Source organism: Salarias fasciatus, chromosome 4 (assembly GCF_902148845.1).
Source record: "Salarias fasciatus chromosome 4, fSalaFa1.1, whole genome shotgun sequence".
NCBI lineage: Eukaryota > Metazoa > Chordata > Actinopteri > Blenniiformes > Blenniidae > Salarias > Salarias fasciatus.
In genome coordinates this window covers 12,569,532-12,586,894 of record NC_043748.1, presented here as the reverse complement: position 1 = coordinate 12,586,894, position 17,363 = coordinate 12,569,532, and the positions used below count along the sequence as shown (strand labels likewise).

Sequence of the window (17,363 nt, the reverse complement as noted above, 5' to 3'; positions counted from 1 at the left end):
CCATTTCAGTTCTTTAAATGATCACACCTGTGTGATTAATGGCAGGATTTGCATGTTTTTATTTCCCTTTCAGATCAAATGAAGGTGATTCAGCAATTGATTCACAAATGAAATAAATCTTTCTCTTAAATTTGAATTTACACTTTTGTTCATTTATCGTTGTAGTTTGTGCAGTTTTATATCAACCTGTGCTTGCTTCCTGCCTAACATTTTGATTGATTAGAACCGTGCTGTAGGACATTCTTCCAATAAATATACTATTTATTAGTCATTTTGATTATTTTACATCCATTTATAGAAATTTCTTCCTTCGATTATTTTCTGTTCTAAGTTTTCTCTGTATATGCATTGAGAGTACCACACAGATGAATATACATATGCAGAACTTTCTTTTTTTACATATCAGTCACTTTATTTTATCAGATGTTAACAAAATGGCTTGTTCATTCTGCAGCAATGATACTTTTTCTCTGAATATACATATATTTTTATAACAGTCATAATACTATTTCAAAATTACATCAATCTTAATTCCATAGATCTAAACCAATAAAGTATTTTCATTTCCAGCAATGTGATATAATAAAGAAACAAAACCCACAAATAAAACGGTGAAGGGACACATACTATATTTGGTTCACATAATCAAATCATTTTCAATAGCAAAGAGTCATTAAGGCCAAAACAAACAGCGGGTAAAAAAAAATGACTGGTTTTGAAGAGACAGATAAAAATAACACGACCTTTCCAAATGGCAGTAAAATAATTAATGGAAAAGAAACAAAAGAAAATCCTCCCAGTATAACATCCATTCGGTAAAGAAAAAAAAAGAAAAAAAGAAAAGACGTTTAACATCAAGCACCAGTGTGAATGTAATTTGTGAGTACAGAAACACCGTCGGGTCAGAAAAAAACAAAACGGTAATAATAACAATAAGTGCCATCAGCAAATAATGCTTAATTAACCAGAGACGGGCCACATTTTAATGAGGTCAAATCCATATCAGGCAACGACACGTGTATGAAGCGAGATCTCGACCAGACACAGAACAACAGAGGGCTTGAAGGAGACTGATCAGACTGAAATCAATTATTCTTCCAAAGCTGAGTTATCAAAAAATGGGTTTTCCCCTTAAATTATTTTCCAGAGACATTGTTTACCTGCTATACAACGCTAGTATTTCCAATTATAAATGACTGTTGGCGAACAGCGGCTCGTTCCTTCAGCGGAGCGAGGCGGACCTCCGCTCGCGTTGAGGCCTCCTCTCTCGCCGTCAACAGAGCGCCTGGCTCTCCTTCCTCTGATGGCAGCGTTCACTTCCTCCACTGTCAACAGAGTCTACGAGCCAAGCCACCCCATGTGGACAGTGTGCGTTTCTCCTCCTTCTTCTTCGTCGCCGTCTTCTTCTCTGCTCTGAGGGTGCGGGCGCTATAGCTCGCTGCGGGAGCGGGAGATGCGAGGGCCTTTCCGGATTTCTTTCCTCTTCTCCTCCTTCCTCCTCCTCTTCTCCTCCTCCCGCAGGATCTTCTGGAACGCCTCGGCCGTGTGGAGCACCTACAGCGGGGAGGAGGGGTTTTAAAAATCGTTCTTCAAATATGTGGCAGGCGGATGAAGCCGAGATCTCTATGTGTTGCTATTTTTGAAGGTGAACCTGGTGAGTGTGTGGCGTTTGGGAGGCGGACGGTTACTAGGTAACCAGGTAGAAGGAGAGAATATCAATGGACAATGCAGGAAGTCGCATGAAGACGGAGCCGTGTGTGCGGCGACACGTGTGCATTTTACTCACGTCGTCTCTCTCCGTGCGGTACGGGTTGATAAAATCGGGGGATTTCTCGGTTATTCCCAGCTCCTGTGACATCTGAGAAATGAGCAGAGCAGGAACGATGACGGAGGGAGAGAGACGCAGATGAAACATAATCACTCAGTTAAGAAGAAAAAAAAAGAAAAAAAAGAGGCGCCCCATCTGACTTTACAGCCAAAGAGGCAACCATGATGCAATTTGGCAAGCAGCTGCTGATAAAAACTGCATTTCTTCTGACGGTTAGTGCTCATTTGTATTATTTACAACATTCGGGGTTCAGAAAATAGAGAGAAGAGAGAAGGAAAGTGAGCGTGGGGTTACCGAGGCGCCAATGAGGGCTGAGCGAACACTTTGAGGGCGCCGACTGCAGCTGCTTGGAGTCTCTGAATTAATCCACTATATAATCCTCTTGGCACATTGCTAAGGTCACAGATTAATCCGGCAAGAGTTTAGTTTATTAACTCGCATATTTAACAGGGAATACCATTTTTGATCAGCTTTAATTTCCTTTAAAAGCCACTTTACGTCGCGGGCAAATTTAATGGCATATTTTGCATTTATGACGGAGACGATGAACTCTTTGATGTCCTGATAAAATCCTTTTTTCTTTGGAAAACGGCAAAAATGTAGGTCAAAAATGGAGGATTCTGGAGGCACCAACTACAAAACACACCTCAGAATCTTGTTTTATGCAATACACATAAATATGAACGGAATAATTAAATCTTTATTTAAAAAAAAAAGCAGTGATTTCAGTCTGCCGTGACCGTCTGGCTCTCACCAGCGTGAGGACGTGTTGGTGAGCTCCTCCCGTGAAAACGCCCGTCTGGTTGCAGAAGTTCAGGCCCCAGCGCAGGAGGCCGCCCCAGTCGGAGTTCCGGTCGTAGTAGTGGTGGACGATGCGGGGGAAACGCAGCGCCACGTCGCCGAAGAACGCCGTGTTCTCCACCACGTGAGAGTACGCTGCAAGGAAGCGTGCATTGGATGGAGGGCAGTCAGATTTTACTGACAAACAATAAGCGAGAGATTCAGTTTTTAGAGCTGGAGGCAGTCAGAGTGACAAGACAGGAGCCTAAAAACAAAACAATCACAACGTAAAGCCGAGTCTGACCTTCTTTGATTTTATCATCCATGGGAAAGGGGTCATCGGGCTGCATGTTGGCGGCGACCAGGACTTGTCTCGAGTCCTCCAACACCTTCATGAGGAAGAGAACAGGTTATTTATCCTGAAGTGAGGGAAAGTGTGTGAGCCCTCTGAAAGATATCAGTTTTCTGAGTTTAATGGAAAAAAAAAGCTGTTCAGAAAATGGATAAATGAGGAGAAAACCGAACGAGCACACTGAAACCTTCCCCACAGTTTGGTAAATGCTCGTCAATTAACAGGGATTTCAGCGTGTTCTTTATCCCTTTAAGATTCTTTTGCCAGACTTCATTTTCACCTGACAAAGAGCTCCGTCCTGACCCGGTGGAGTTGACCTCACTGAGAGCGGCTACAGTGAGAAATCATTTCCGTTTGTGAACAATTAAGTGTAAAGGTGGACTGGCGAGTCCCTGAAGTATCCGAGACCTTACAACACCTTTAATTCTTAAACAAATCAATATATCTTGATCTCGCTCTTTGGAGATCTGCCAGGCAGGTTTTAAAATCAGCAGAAACTTCTTGTGAATAACAAACGTGAGAAGGTCGAGAGGTTTACTGTAAGCTACAGTATCTCTCGCTCAGGCTGAACTCTGGCGTCCTTGGTTGGACTCGATGTTTTACCAGAGGCGTCCAGTAAAACATGAGTTTGTTCTTTATAAACTGTATTTTATGAGAATAACTGAAAAAACTTTTTTTCGTCTTTACTCCGCTTTCTGTGCGTTGCATGGAAGCTGCTGCAGAGACGCGGTCGGTCCAGAGGACCCACGGACACGTCAGCGGCTGTCCGGCTCTATTTAGCTCCGCCGTTGCTTTCAGCCACTTGCTAATGCATTTCTGCCCGTCACGATGTCCGTCCGCAAAAAACCAACCGACAGTAAGCGAGGCGTCCATCGACGGAGCGCATGGAGGAAATGAAAAGAAGCACTCCAACCCACACACACACACACACACAAAGTGGTGTAGAAATGCTGACAATGTTGTTCAGCCACTGAAGGTTGAGTCTGCCAGTCGTCCTTGAGAGGCATGCAGATGCATGGATACCCCGTCCACTGGGAAATGAAGGCGCACTGTAAATCAAAGCTGCCGGCGCGGCGCGGCGCCGCTGACTGGCGCCCCGAATTAACATTCAAAATGAAAGCCAGCGAACACGCTGACGGACGTGGCGGATCTGAAGCTTGTGATTGGCCTGTGGAGAAGCGAGCCTTCTCATCCCGGGATCACAGCGAGGCCGGGATTCCAGCAAACGGGGTGACGAACGCTTCCTCGCGCTCGCGCTCGTGCGTGCACGCCCCTACCTTGAAGAGGCCTTTCAGCATGATGTCTATGATCTTGTACTGCTGGTTGATGTCGTTCAGCTCCACCAGATTCTTGAGTGCGTTGAGCTGGTCTTTCCTCTTGGTCTCAAACAGCCGTTTGTCTTGACGACACCCGTTAAAGAAAGCAAACCAGAAACAACACTGCGTTCACAAAGCCAGGCCGCCCGGGGCCTCCTCCGACAATGCTTCGGGTTGGAACGCCTCGCGTCGCAACTGCGAACGTGACTTTGAATTTGCTGCCTCAGTGAAAATATGTTATAGCGATAAATCCTCTTTGCATCTTCTTTGTATATGTTTGGCATCGCTTGACCTGTCCTCTGACATCTGAGCGGGTTTGTTTTCATGCAAAACCTCCTCAGCTGCACGATTACTGACATGTTGTTTCTGGGTTTCGGTCCCCGTTAATGCAAAGTGGTGCAGTGGCTGGAAGTCCTGCCTCACAGGGAACATACCCTGTGTCTGATTCTGGGGTCAAGGCTGAGATTTAGCATGTTCTACCTGTGAATGAGTTAAATTTTGGATTAATTTTACTCTATATTAGTCTCATACGTCAATAAAAATATTTAATTTCACCTCAACAGTGAATAATTTCTTCTATTGTTTGGTTTTATACGCAAGACACTTAACTTTTAGCATCTCAGTTTTGATTCAATTAGTGGATAAATCAATTTCTAAAAACTCATCAATGAGCCATCATCTAAGATCAACATTTTATATGCAATTAATATCATCAAGTAGTAGCTTAATTAAAGACATAATTTGTGATAAATATACTTAAGAAGATAAGGTTCATTTCATTATGCTTCTAAATATGTGTTTCCGACCAGCACTGCGGTTCCTCAGTTTATGAATCTTTGTCAGTTATTCCTGTTAATTGCACTTTTCTTTCACATTTAAAATTAGATCATTTTTAATTTGCAAGGGTGCATAGTGTAATTTCTCACAGCTCACACGTATTTTGCAGCCTCTAATTGCCTTAAGTGTGCAGAAGTGTGTTCTGACCACATGGTTTTTCACAGTTAACTTATCTTTTGACTATTTCTCAACATATATATTTGCAAACTGTAGCTTTGCCTGAAAGACGAAGGATTTTTCTTGATTTTCTATAAATGAATTTGTTCATTACGTCCCTGACTGTGGACGCAATCGTTAAAAACAGTAACGAGGGCTTTTTGTGTTTTCATTTTGCAGCACTGATCTTGAACTGAATTCACAGCTCCTGCCTGCAGATGATAAATCCACAGAGCTCGAGCTGACTTCATTTCATTCAGGCATCTTCCTTTTTTTTCCCTCGCCAGACTCCAAGGCAGACGCCTTTCTTGTGAATTCCTCAGAGAGCTTCGTAATGATTTCAGCAGACCCTTCAATAACAGAGAGAACAACAGAGGTTTTAATAAAAAACTGGTTTGACGCGTCGCTAACCGGCCAGGATTGCGCCCAATCTGGAACCTCTGATAAATATCCGATCAATTTCAGGATGTGACACCTGTCTGGGTGCGCTCACTTTGTTCACACCACTGTTTCTTTATTCCCGTCACTGATGAGAACAGGCGAAAACACTCACTTTATGTAAAATATCATCCATAACAAGACGGTTAGAAAGGTTAAATATTGAAAAATCACATTTCTTCAGTGTGTTCTGACTTTACCTGCTCAACATGCACAGAAACAGATTCATGGACACGCATACATTGAGCTCTCTGTGTGTCTTCCACACACACACACACACACACACACACACATACACACACACACACACACACACACACACACAGGCGTGTCTGTGCATTTGGCAGCAGCTCTGCGGGCCGACAGCAGGAGGATACAGATCTCCAGGTTGGAGTCGTGTCTGGGTCGGTGCGAGTCGGGGTCCGCCGAGCTGAGGGCAGCGGCGGCGGCGGCGAGCGCCAGGAGCAGAGCGCTCGCACCCGGCATGGTCAGCAGGTGGTGGCAGAGAGGCTTCTCCGGCTCAACCTGAACAGATGACAGAAAAGCCAGAGGACATCAGTTTTAAAACATTACAGTGGAGTCGGAGAGCGGCGCGGCGGCTCTGGGTACATCTCTGAGATTGTCGCGCTGAACACGGCATCTTTTGATACCGACGTCTCACTTTCATCTGGAAAGCGGCGAGCGTTCAAGCAGCTGCTAGAAGGGCTCTTTCTCCCTTTTCACACTTGTAGAATCTGAGAAACAGAGACGTGCTGAGGGATAAGTGGTCAATATGGCACGACAGAGGGCGGCCTGCGTTCCGAGAGAAGGGGGGGGGGGGGTCCTCATAAACCCCACAGGAACTTTTACAGTCTGCCCCCCGCCCCCAGAGGTCTTCTTAAGCATTTTCAATTCATTTGCACTTTCTTGTTCCTCAGAGATTTTTCTTTTTTCACGTCTCCTTGAAAAGGAGGAGGGATGAAAGTGAGTGGATAAACACGCCGTCTAAATATAGGACCTCTTCAAATGAAAGTCTGATGATCGGCCACATTTCTAAGGAAAACACTGGCGGAAAACAGAAGCAACTGGAAGGCGGAAGACAATGTTGATGAAATGCAACGAGATATAAGTCACATACTCCATGCATAATTTAGCAGGGACTCTATCAGTGATACTACGAGAGGGACGAGGTGGGCTCCGGACGGGATGGAGGGAGGAAGAGGAGGCACCAGATGAGTGCGGGGGTGCTTAGGCTTTTGGAAAAAGCAGGATAGTGAAACCCTGAGGAAGAACAACAGCTTTCTTGGTGAATATTTCATCTACCTTGGCTGAGATGCTTGTACAACTCAAAGAAGGTCAGATAGGAGAGCGAGTGCGATATAGAAGAACAGAACAAGGCTGTGGAAGACGATAATAAACACAAGGGACTTGATTTAAAAACAGTTTTTTTTGTAGTCTCAGCAACTGGATTAATCTTTAGGTGTGGATTCTGGAATTTGAAGGACTGGAGGAAGTGAGCAAATGTCTCAGGATGTGAATGTTAATTCAGACTGAACGAGTTCCCCGAAGAGTCTCGCTGGAGTCAGAGGAGGAGAGCGTGCGCTCCCGGACACCCCCCCGGTCCCCTCGAGAGCCGATAACGCGGACCCATCATTTCACAGCGGAGCTTCCTCCTGGTTAATGACGGCTTCGGTTTCAAAGTGCATCCTGACAGCAGCGAGGCAGCCTTCCAGCTCACGGCGCATCTCCACGTACGATTTCTGGAGGTGCCAGAAAAAAAAAGGAAGGAAAGCCAAGCTTTTCCCATTTTGTTGCGGCTATTTGGGTTTCCTGTGGTGGTCTCTCTCTGGTTCTGCCAGTCTCTTTATTTAAAAATAAAACCGTTAGACAACTTCTTTTTGTTTTTTGACAGACTCAGCAGAAACAAGTGTTCCTGAAGACAGCTGAGCGAAGACAACCTTCGATTAAAGCCAATTTGTGCATTCTGAGAACATCTTTTGGGTACTTTCCCAGCTTTCTGAGAAACGCTGCACTAAATATCCTTAAGTGCCGGTCGAAAGCCTCAATATTTCTAGATAACGGCCAAGGACGGGGAGGGTGGGGGAGCCGGGCTCTCCGGGTTATTTGATGCTCCTGTGTGCTTCCCAGCAGCCCAGCCATGTAGCTCCAGACAGATATTTATGAGGAAAGGGGTTATCGCCGCTGACACAGTTTAACACGGTCAACACATCCATCCAGCCGCTGCTAATGTCTCCGCGCAACAGCGCAAAGTGCTGAGACTTTAAGAAGTAGTGGGGGGAAGGACATTAAGGGCAGATCAATCATCTCTATTGTGGCGCGGGCTGCACAGAAATGAGAGTCTAAATGCGGCCATTAACAGTAAGCAGGCCGCCATGATTACGCGGTGCGATCATTTTACTAAACTGTCGGCTTGGCCTGCGGTGGCTTCAAGTTTCTCCAAGAGACGAATGGGACCGAAATGTATTTCAATCACGAGTAGCAGCGATTTATTGACGGCGGGCACTCCAACACCTGAAAGCAACACGCCGAATTTTCCATCCTCTGAGCGACAGGAAATTAGAGGGAAGTGCCTACTTCAGAGGGGACCCAACCATGTAAAGCTATAAATATTTACAGCAAAAACAACACCATAAACTATTTAAACGCAGCAAATAAATATTTACACAAACACAATTTCTTATAAATCTTTCAGCAGCAACACCTACTGTTCAAATATTCTCAAAAAAGCAGCATTACATCAGACTTGGCTCACTTCGGTCCTTACCATGTTTTATCCTGGAAGGTTTTTTTTTAAAGTGGATAATGATTTCGCATGTATCACTATTTTGCTGAAAAGACAACGAGGACAAGCCGAGTGCGGCTATTTTCAGCCGGCTTCACACCGTGACACCGGAGTTAAGTGGTTTGAACAAACGCATTTCACAGGGTGAGCGCTGGAGAAAGTAATACTGAAGGTTTCTTCTCAAGAGGTAGGATGGTCAGTCCCTCTCTGCACTTCAATCTGCACATAAGACCCACCACAAGTTATTTACTGCTTAATAACACAACTACCAAACAACATTTTTCTTATTGAATGGAAAACATAGTGCAACTGAACCGACTGTGACGCACAGAACTTGACAGAAAAGGTGTGATTTGATCAGGAACAAGAAAATCCCAGATGAGAGATGAACACAGTTGACATGACTTCCATCTGAGTGTGTGTGTTCCTGCATCCCCCGCCTCATTTAGCTCAATTGCACATGCACACATACGGACGGACAGCTTCTCTCCCAGCAATGCTCCTCTGCATTTTTACCCCCTCCTGCATGCATCTCCCTCCAGATGACACTCGCAGGGCTCACATTTGGCTCCGTCTTCGTGGCATTCCGGTTGACAAGATGTGTTTGCCACGGGGGGGTTTGAAGGCAGAGGACTTATTCTTGCTGAAGTCGTTGTAAGCCCACGTAAATCTCCAGGCTGCAGATTTTCCTCCCTGCCAACAACAATCTCCCGAGGCAGAAAAGGCTGAAGTTTGATTTCCTGTGTGGGAGCTTCAGGTTGCAGCTCCGTACGTTTTAAAGCGTGTAATCAAACACGCTGTGAACACAGCCTCACGCGGAGGCACATCTGGCGACGCTCTCGAAGCGCAAAAGGCAAATGTATTTCTGCAATCAATGCAAAGGCAGCTAATGAGCAGAACGAGATCTACAACTAATAAACAACCCCGGCGAAATCAAGACAGCGGCATGACTATGAAGGAGGAGAAGTGACCCCTGAGGGCGAGCAGCAGCTCCACACAGGGTGCCTGTGAACAGCTGGATGTGCAGGGCCCCTCCGGCTGCCTGCCTGCCTGCTGGGGGAGGCTCCAGGTTCAAGGACTGACACATCCTCTCTTTCTGAGAGCCCCCCCACCCCCCCCCCCACCCCCCACCCCCCACTGTCATCATTCATGCAGAGGCAAAGCCGCGGACATGCGTAATGGTGATGGTGATGATGATGATGATGGCTGAGAGTGGATAAAGACTGTCATGTGGACCATCATTTACAGACTGTTTAATTGATTGCACGTCCCCTACCTGACCCGGGCGATCCAGCAGCCGCGCGGCTGCAAACTGAGTCCATTTCAGACGCGTCTTAATCTAAAACAGATGTGCGTGGCCACGCGGAGCGCGTGAGTTCACACCATCTGCGCGATGATATGTAACAATAATTTATGTAAGATTTCCTTCGGGCTTTTTGTTGCGAATTAACGAAGTGTGATGAAGTCCGAGCGGCGAAACCCCCGCTGTCAAAGCAGCTGCTGTGCGCACCCAGTCCCGGGGATCCAGGAGCCCGCGGCCAGCGCAACACGACCGACAACATCCAGAGCTGGACGGCGAAAACTGGAGGATCACTCACCGAGAAGCGGCACAGCCACAAGGCAGCGAGATGGAGCCCACAGCGATCCCTCCAAAGTAGTGCACTTCCACCCCTCTCTTGAATTTCCACCAAAAGGGATAAAGAAAATGTAAGAGTGAATGAGGGTGACGGGTCGGTCCTCAGGTGAAGCAACAACAGAGGCAGAGGTTGTTCATTTACATGCGGCTCTCGCTGCTCCACTCCGCCTCTGCCACGATCGCACCGGCTGCCTCGAGTCGAGCGAATGACAGCGAGCGGCCGCTCGGCGCCCGGGAGCACGTTTCCACACGGAGGGTTTAGAGGGAGACACCAGGCAGAGGCAGCGTTCCGCTTCCCTCTGAGTGGGAACACGCACGCACGCATACACACGCACGCGCACACACACACACACACGAATACTAACGCGTGCGCATACACAGTGTAACAGAAAAACAGCAACACACGCACACATACACACACATGCAATAAAAATAACTGATTAATCACTTAAAATTGTACAAGAAAATAATTAGCGAATCTATAAAAATTTAATTAAATTAAATGTGTTTAAAAAAATGTAATTTCTCTTTTCAACTTATCCCAAAGGTAATAAATTCCACATTGCAGAGATATTATCTGGACTCTCAAAGACACATTTATGCATCATTTATGCATTAAAAAAGCTGGTCTATTTTATAATTGTGTACCTCCAACAAATGAAACACTTATTCAATTCAGTGGACATGATAAATCAACGTTACCTCTTTGGCTCTGAAGTAGATTTTCTCAAAGCAGAGTCCAAATGTATAGTGTTGTCCTCGTTCTTCATTCGGTGCAGATTGCACCTATATAGGGCAGGTTTTCTTATATTTTACATTAAAATTGCTATCCTGTTCATTGCAATCATTTTCTACCCATGATTCCTTTCACTTTATTCCCATTCATTTTTCATACACCCTTAAAAATGTCTTGATATGTGTCAAATGATTGTCTTTTAGTTCTTGTATGATTTTCCATATAAAATTCCTCCCTTTTCGTTCCTTGAAATCATGCGAATATTTGTATCTGTAAATCAAATTAAAATCAGAACTGTACTAGAATTAATGTTTTACTGAACGGCAACGTAAGCATAGCTGTAGGCACATCTTTCAGAGAAGTCAGAGGGTAAAAACATCACTTTTCTGATTTCTATCTTTCTATCTATGTGGGGCAGTACTGCAAATGTGTTCCAAAATATATCGAGTTTGGGAGAAAAAGACCTTCAAAGCAAACCCCCCACCTGTCCTCCCCAGTGCTCTGCTAACAGCTGCTAACCTTGGCAGCCCCCCGAGGCCTCGTCCACCTCGCAGCCTCACCGACACATCCAGAGCCCGCTAATAAACTTCAAACCACCTTGAAAGCTCGCATCTGGAAAGTTGCAGGATAAAATCTTGATGTGTCCCTCATCAACTCCGCTGCCCTTGAGCAAAGCGGGTCAGTGGACTGTAGATGAGAGCACGGCTGAACTGGTCACTCTGAACGGGGTGATGAATAAAAAATGAGAATTTATTCCAGTGAAAAGGACTCGAAGGGTTTTATTGGTACAACAAGCATCGCCGCGTTACGGTGGGTGTAGAAATTAGGCGATAGATAATCCAGAAAATTAATTATTTGGGGCGTACATATGAAGTGCTGCTTCAAGGAGAACGGAAAAAAAAAACAAAGTTCAGAAAAGTAACGCGCACGTGAACGACGTGAACTTGAACAGTCGAACATCAGATCTCTGCCAGAGTGAAGTCACACAGGCAGATGGACACGTCTTCGACACGACTGACGGATGGAGTCAAGGAGGAAAACAGTCACTGTGAATGTGTCCAAAATGAATGAACAATATTCTGATTTGCTTGGAGTGAACGATGTACGGAGCTGCATGCACATACTTGCACGGCGTTGTAGGATAATAGATTAATTTTAGCACTTTTTTATCATATTTGATAAAATTATGAAAACACAAAGTGTATAAACTAAATTTTCTATTATATTCTCTCTAGGATTAAAAAGTGTTTAAAAATCTGCTCCATATTGACTTCATGTCTCTGTAACAGCCTGGTGACACACTGTGTGTAGGAGGAAGTTTGAAGAGCCGGGACGGATCTCCATCACCCTGATTTGCATGAGGCAGGTATAGGAGACGGAAGGGATTCATCAATACGACAAATCACCGAAGCAAATACGCGCGGCAGCGTGTTAATGCGTGAAAGGAAGTTCAGCTTGGATGTACATCTTTTTATGGTGAGTTGCTGCTTCACTTCAGCACTTCCTGGCGCCTCCATCCATCTTCTGAACTGCTTAACCGAAACACACTCAGGGTTTTGGGAGAATGCCTGCTGTAGTGAACGGATGGGTCAGAGAAGCATTGAGTGTGTGTCTGTGTGTGTTTCACTTCAGACGGCGGATACAGGATGTCGCTGGACAGTCTGGGGCTGCAGCTTTCGAAAGGCGTCTCTGCTTCCAGAGCCTCCATCAGGTTCTTCACTCGCTGCTTGTGTCCTTCAGAGGAGAACAGATCTCTGTTCTGGACCTTTAATGAGCAAAAGGACAGGGAGAGGTGGGTTTCTGTGACACACATTAGGATGAGACAGCACAAAGCTGAAGAACGCTGAAATAACAAGAAATCACGTGATGCAACGACTCAGTTTAGGCGAGGAAAGTTTATAGAAATAGCCACCAACAAGACAAAACTTCTCAGCAGTTGAAAGTTTGTGCAGCATCTCCTGCAGCAATGAGCAGTCCCAGCGCGGGGGAGGGGGGGGGGGGGGGGGGGGGGGGGGGGCAGATTCGGGTTTATTCGCGAGGAGACGCCAAGAACTCCGACGGAGCCAAAAAGGATCAACTTTCCGTGTGAATCCAGAGGTTGTGACATTCAGCCTGCCTCATCTGACCACAGCTTGTTGGGCTGTCGTTCATCAGGTATCCTGAAACGGGCTCAAAAGTCTGACTTTAAACTTTTCAAGCAACACAGCAATGTGCCTGGGAGAGGAGTGTTACTATAAGTAATAACATTTCTGCAGTGAAAGCAGGAAAAAAAAAAAAGATAATTTGACAAGATGAGCTGCTTTTAATGATCTTCGTTGACTGTAGCGAGTGAGTGAGCCGCAGCGATGAAAGCCACCTTGTAACATTTTGTCTGGACCCGTGTGGATCAGGAGTGATGGCAGAAACGTCGGGTTCAGACAGAATGGATAATGTCGACTTCAATACTTTGGGGCCGCGGAGATCAGTCAAAGTGCCCCGTTAGACTTTCGCATTGTCTGTGCTCACACGCGCCATCCCGACAGGAGCGAGCTCCCGTGTGACGCCGGCGGGGCTGCGGCCGCTGATAAGATGAGAACGAATGGCTCGGACTGACCGGACGGCTGCTAGAAACAAAAGTAATTCAAAGTTAAGGCTGTTTTTATTTGGAAACAGAGGCCATTAAGTCACTCTAGAGGCTGGCATTCTGCGGAGCAGACGGCTGAAGGAGAAAAAAAAAAAAGGTTCCAGTGCTGTTTGGTAATTGAAAAGAGCAACGGGGGAGACAGAGGTGAATGAAGTGGAGTTACTGGGGTGAGAACAATTTAGAGAGGAAAAAATGAGGAGGAAAGTGGAGGAATAGGGGGGGAAAACAGAGAAGACTGCAGAATGAAGCTCTGGTTCTATGTATGCAGGGATAAAGACAGCATCCAGGACTGTTACAGCATCTCCAGTCAGGGGAGAATATATTTAAAGCCTGCATGCATTAGAAATTCTAAGAGGGAGACAAGCTGACTAAGTATGCATCACGAGAAGCAGCAGCTTCACCCCTGCTAACCTTTGACCCCGGCTAGCGCCTTAGAAAGACACACAGACAAGGACCGGGAGGACGAGAAGTATAAAAAGGTCTGGTTAAGACTTTAAGGCTGAGAATCGAAGCACGTTTAACACTGCATAAGCAGGAGGGAAGGGACGGGAGGTGAAGAGGATGGAGTGTTTTCACGTCCGCCTCTCAGCTGACCTCACAAGGAATAAAAACATCTCCCAGCAGACGGAGAAAGTCCAGCCGGAGGGTGAATGAAGCTCCCCAGCCTTGTCGATTGTTATCCAAGCAGCCAAACACTTATATTCCCAAAAGCGTCCTGACCCCATTCTTTAAATATTTTCATTCATTTGCATGAGGTTGCGTTCAGGTTGCACAGCCAGCTTCAGCTGCTCACCGCTCTCTTGCTTCCCGAACGGTAATAGATTCCATTGTGATCCGAAACAGCCTCGAGCTACATCTGCGAAACACAAAGATGCACGTGTGTTCGCTGCATGTGCACGTAAACATTACAGCAGACGGCGACGGCACCGCCAAGCTAAACGGCGACATGACACCGGATCAGACGTAAACGCACAACAGAGAGCTTCCTCATAGAGTGAGATTTCACTTCAGATCAACAAAGCCTCTGAAACCTGTGAAGTTCAGCGCGCGCATGTGTGTGTGTGTGTGTGTGTGAGACAGATTGGAGCTGCGGAGATGACGGGACTGCTAGGACAAGTTTGTCACAGTGAACCCTGTTTAATCTAAACTGCTTCTGTGTGTTCAGTAAAACTCGCAGATACTCCCCCTGCGCACGCGCACACACACACACACACACACACACACACACACACACACACACACACACACACACACACACACACACACACACACACACACACACACACACACACACACACACACACACACACACACACACACACTGACACAGTTCATGATTCCCTGGAACACGCTGCACTGAGAGCTGCAGCGTGTGCCATCATTCTGTCACTCCTCTGACTCCTCGGAGCTACTTTCAGAATACTAAATGCATTTTAGACCCTGGATATGATGCCAGATCGGAGCTGAGCAATCTGACGCGCCCGCTATTCTCTCTGCGTCCTGAAACAAACCCAGATGGATCCCGCGCAGTCGCCTCAAAGCGAACCGGGGGTAATGGCAAGGACACACTTCGTTATGTTCACCTTATGTTGAAACCAGACAAAACAGGAGTCTGAAGCCAGTTCTTACAATATTTTTTTTTTGTTTGTTTGTTTGAGGATGATCAGTGTGATTTGGCGAATACCACAAGAATCTTGTGATCACAACTGAGCAGAGTAAAAAAAAAAATCCCAGCCGTGCACGGGTGTTTTCATCACTATTTCTGTTCAATTCTTTTTCGAAATAAGACAATTTGAAAATCTCTCAGGAACATTATTTTCCTGCTTTTAACTAAAATGTCACTTTTTAATGTTGCGCTTTCTACACTCATGATCACTAGAACACAACACCGGTTTAAAAACATGCAATCAACCTCACTCATTTTGGCCAAGATGAGCTGCTGAGAGTTAAATGGAGCAGAAGACTGAGGAAGGAAAGAGACTGGAGCATTGCTGAGTGTTTTACAAACTGTCGATCACTGAGACTTTCACACACAATCACCACAAGAGTTTACAGAAAACTGATCCAGGTTCGGTTGGAGATGTCTTCCTGGTTTCCAGATGTTGAGAGGAGAACAGCAAAAGTGATTAAACAAAAGCAACAATACCATGAATGAGCACGTGTTACGCACTCACTCATCTCAGGACATACGCCGCAAGGTGAAATGAAGCCAAAACAATACGTTGTTGTTTTTTTTTTAAATCACTAATCTTGTTATCGGCCTGTCTGTAAAACATTCAAATCAAAAGGACATGAACTGAAAATAACTTCACAACTCAACGCCAACAGGAAAATAACAGGTTAAAACGGAGAAGTAATTCACATCTGCGCACTCAAATAAATCCCTAAACTATATACGAGTAGCAAAACTATTTGTCTGGATGGGATGGAGGACAGAATGTTGAATTCAAACGAGTGAGCAGCACAAACCATCTGGAATCCACCATTGTTGTCGTCAATGAGCAGGAAAACGATTCACTGCAATCATACTTCAAGAAAAGTTTTCCCTGTTTCCATGGAGACACAGACAACTGACATTTATGTCACTGATGTCTAAACTAACAACTAAAACACATCAAAAGTGAACCACTTTCACTTCAAGACGATGTGAACAAAGGGCCATTTGTTCAGCGCTAAACTGTCTTTTGTTTCTGATTTTTTTTTTTTTTGTTCAAAAATTTTCTTTTCATTCTTTTCTTTCCCTCCTTTTCAACTTCCTTTGGATTCTGGCTCTGCGGCTTCTTTCCTGAGTTTTGTGAGTTGACTTTACTTTAAAGAAAGAACTCTGAACCTTGGATCTTCTTTCTGCAATTATGAGTCCAAATCCTCAAACCTGGAACATTACTCTTTTTTTACTTCTTCAACGGAGATTCAGAGTCGGAGTGAAAGGAACGAAGCAGCTGAGGGTGAAAGTTATACACGCTGAAGGTGTAGAGGTTGAAAAATCCAACACTGATCTACTACTTTTACCAAGGTTTCTATTTTTTTTAAACACTCATATCTGCACTTAAATAAAAAACTGCCAACTCTGATTAAAGATTATTCAACTTCAAACCAAGGATTTGAGCTACGGACCTCATCAGGTCTCGTTCCTGTTCCCTGAAATCAGGACTATAAGGTTCAAACACAAAACCAAACACAAAGATGAAACAAATGTTGCCTGTTTCACGATTCTTGATTCCTGCTGCAACAGTTCAATGATAAGGTTTGATTTTGATGTGGAAAATCCTGCAGCTGTTGATGTGATTGTGTGGTTCGGGGGTATTATCCAGACACACTTTAGGCCCCTCGCAGTCCAAACTGAGGATCTTTTAAACACCACAGCAGACTTGAGTAATGTCATTGCCCATCTCAGTCCTTTTATGACTCCAAAGTAGCTTCTCCGGAGTTTTCAACCAGCAGGGCTGCCCCAAACGGTCACAGACTTTAAATCATGCCAACCTAATTTCCTAAACTGTAATTGAGCTCACTCGACTTCTACAGTCACCAGGTTTAACCCGGCAGAGCACCTTTTGGATGTGCTGGAATTCACAGCGTGCACTTGCAGTCGACAAATACGCGGGAAAATCTGTGACGAATGTTTCCGGCACCTTCCTAACCTCTTTAACATGGTCTCTGCGTTTAGGATCAGGTCCTGAACTTTTCTCTCTCTCTTCCAGGTGCAGCAGAAAAGCCTCTCAGATAGTTTCTGGAGAGATCTCTACCAGGGGAGCTTTTCCTCTCCTCTGTCAGCTCTGCTCGCTCGTGTGGAATTGATGGGTTTTTCCTCAGTGAGGGAGCCGTGAGACGGCTGCGTTGTAATTGGCGCGGCATAAATGAAGCTGAACAGATTTGAATTAA

At 45.3% G+C, this 17,363-nt stretch overlaps 2 protein-coding genes across 4 annotated transcripts in view; both read right to left on the bottom strand.

Moving 5' to 3' along the window:
* Nucleotides 1-252: 252 nt before the first annotated feature.
* Nucleotides 253-13,873, bottom strand: ccdc134 (coiled-coil domain containing 134). Of its 3 annotated transcripts, XM_030089057.1 has the most exons (9): nucleotides 10,268-10,372; nucleotides 10,088-10,164; nucleotides 9,399-9,400; nucleotides 6,085-6,226; nucleotides 4,238-4,359; nucleotides 2,913-2,997; nucleotides 2,583-2,764; nucleotides 1,787-1,858; nucleotides 253-1,554 (listed from the first exon to the last, which is right to left on the bottom strand). In XM_030089057.1, the coding sequence occupies exons 4-9, from the start codon at nucleotides 6,191-6,193 to the stop codon at nucleotides 1,429-1,431; spliced, it is 696 nt and encodes a 231-aa protein (XP_029944917.1). In that variant the 5' UTR covers nucleotides 6,194-6,226; nucleotides 9,399-9,400; nucleotides 10,088-10,164; nucleotides 10,268-10,372; the 3' UTR covers nucleotides 253-1,428. The 3 variants fall into 3 exon arrangements, with proteins under 3 accessions (XP_029944917.1, XP_029944916.1, XP_029944915.1); XM_030089056.1 differs by lacking the exons at nucleotides 9,399-9,400; nucleotides 10,088-10,164; nucleotides 10,268-10,372 and adding an exon at nucleotides 13,868-13,873 and having other exon boundaries at nucleotides 6,085-6,232; XM_030089055.1 differs by lacking the exons at nucleotides 9,399-9,400; nucleotides 10,268-10,372 and having other exon boundaries at nucleotides 254-1,554; nucleotides 6,085-6,232.
* The window catches only part of mei1 (meiotic double-stranded break formation protein 1), a 68,632-nt gene continuing 62,565 nt past the window's right edge, over nucleotides 11,297-17,363 (bottom strand). The window contains exons 31-32 of the mRNA XM_030089257.1: nucleotides 12,505-12,626; nucleotides 11,297-11,875 (exon numbers count right to left, since the gene is read on the bottom strand). Coding sequence (XP_029945117.1) covers nucleotides 11,821-11,875; nucleotides 12,505-12,626 — 177 coding nt within the window. The 3' untranslated portion in view covers nucleotides 11,297-11,820. The remainder of the gene's footprint in view (nucleotides 11,876-12,504; nucleotides 12,627-17,363) is intronic.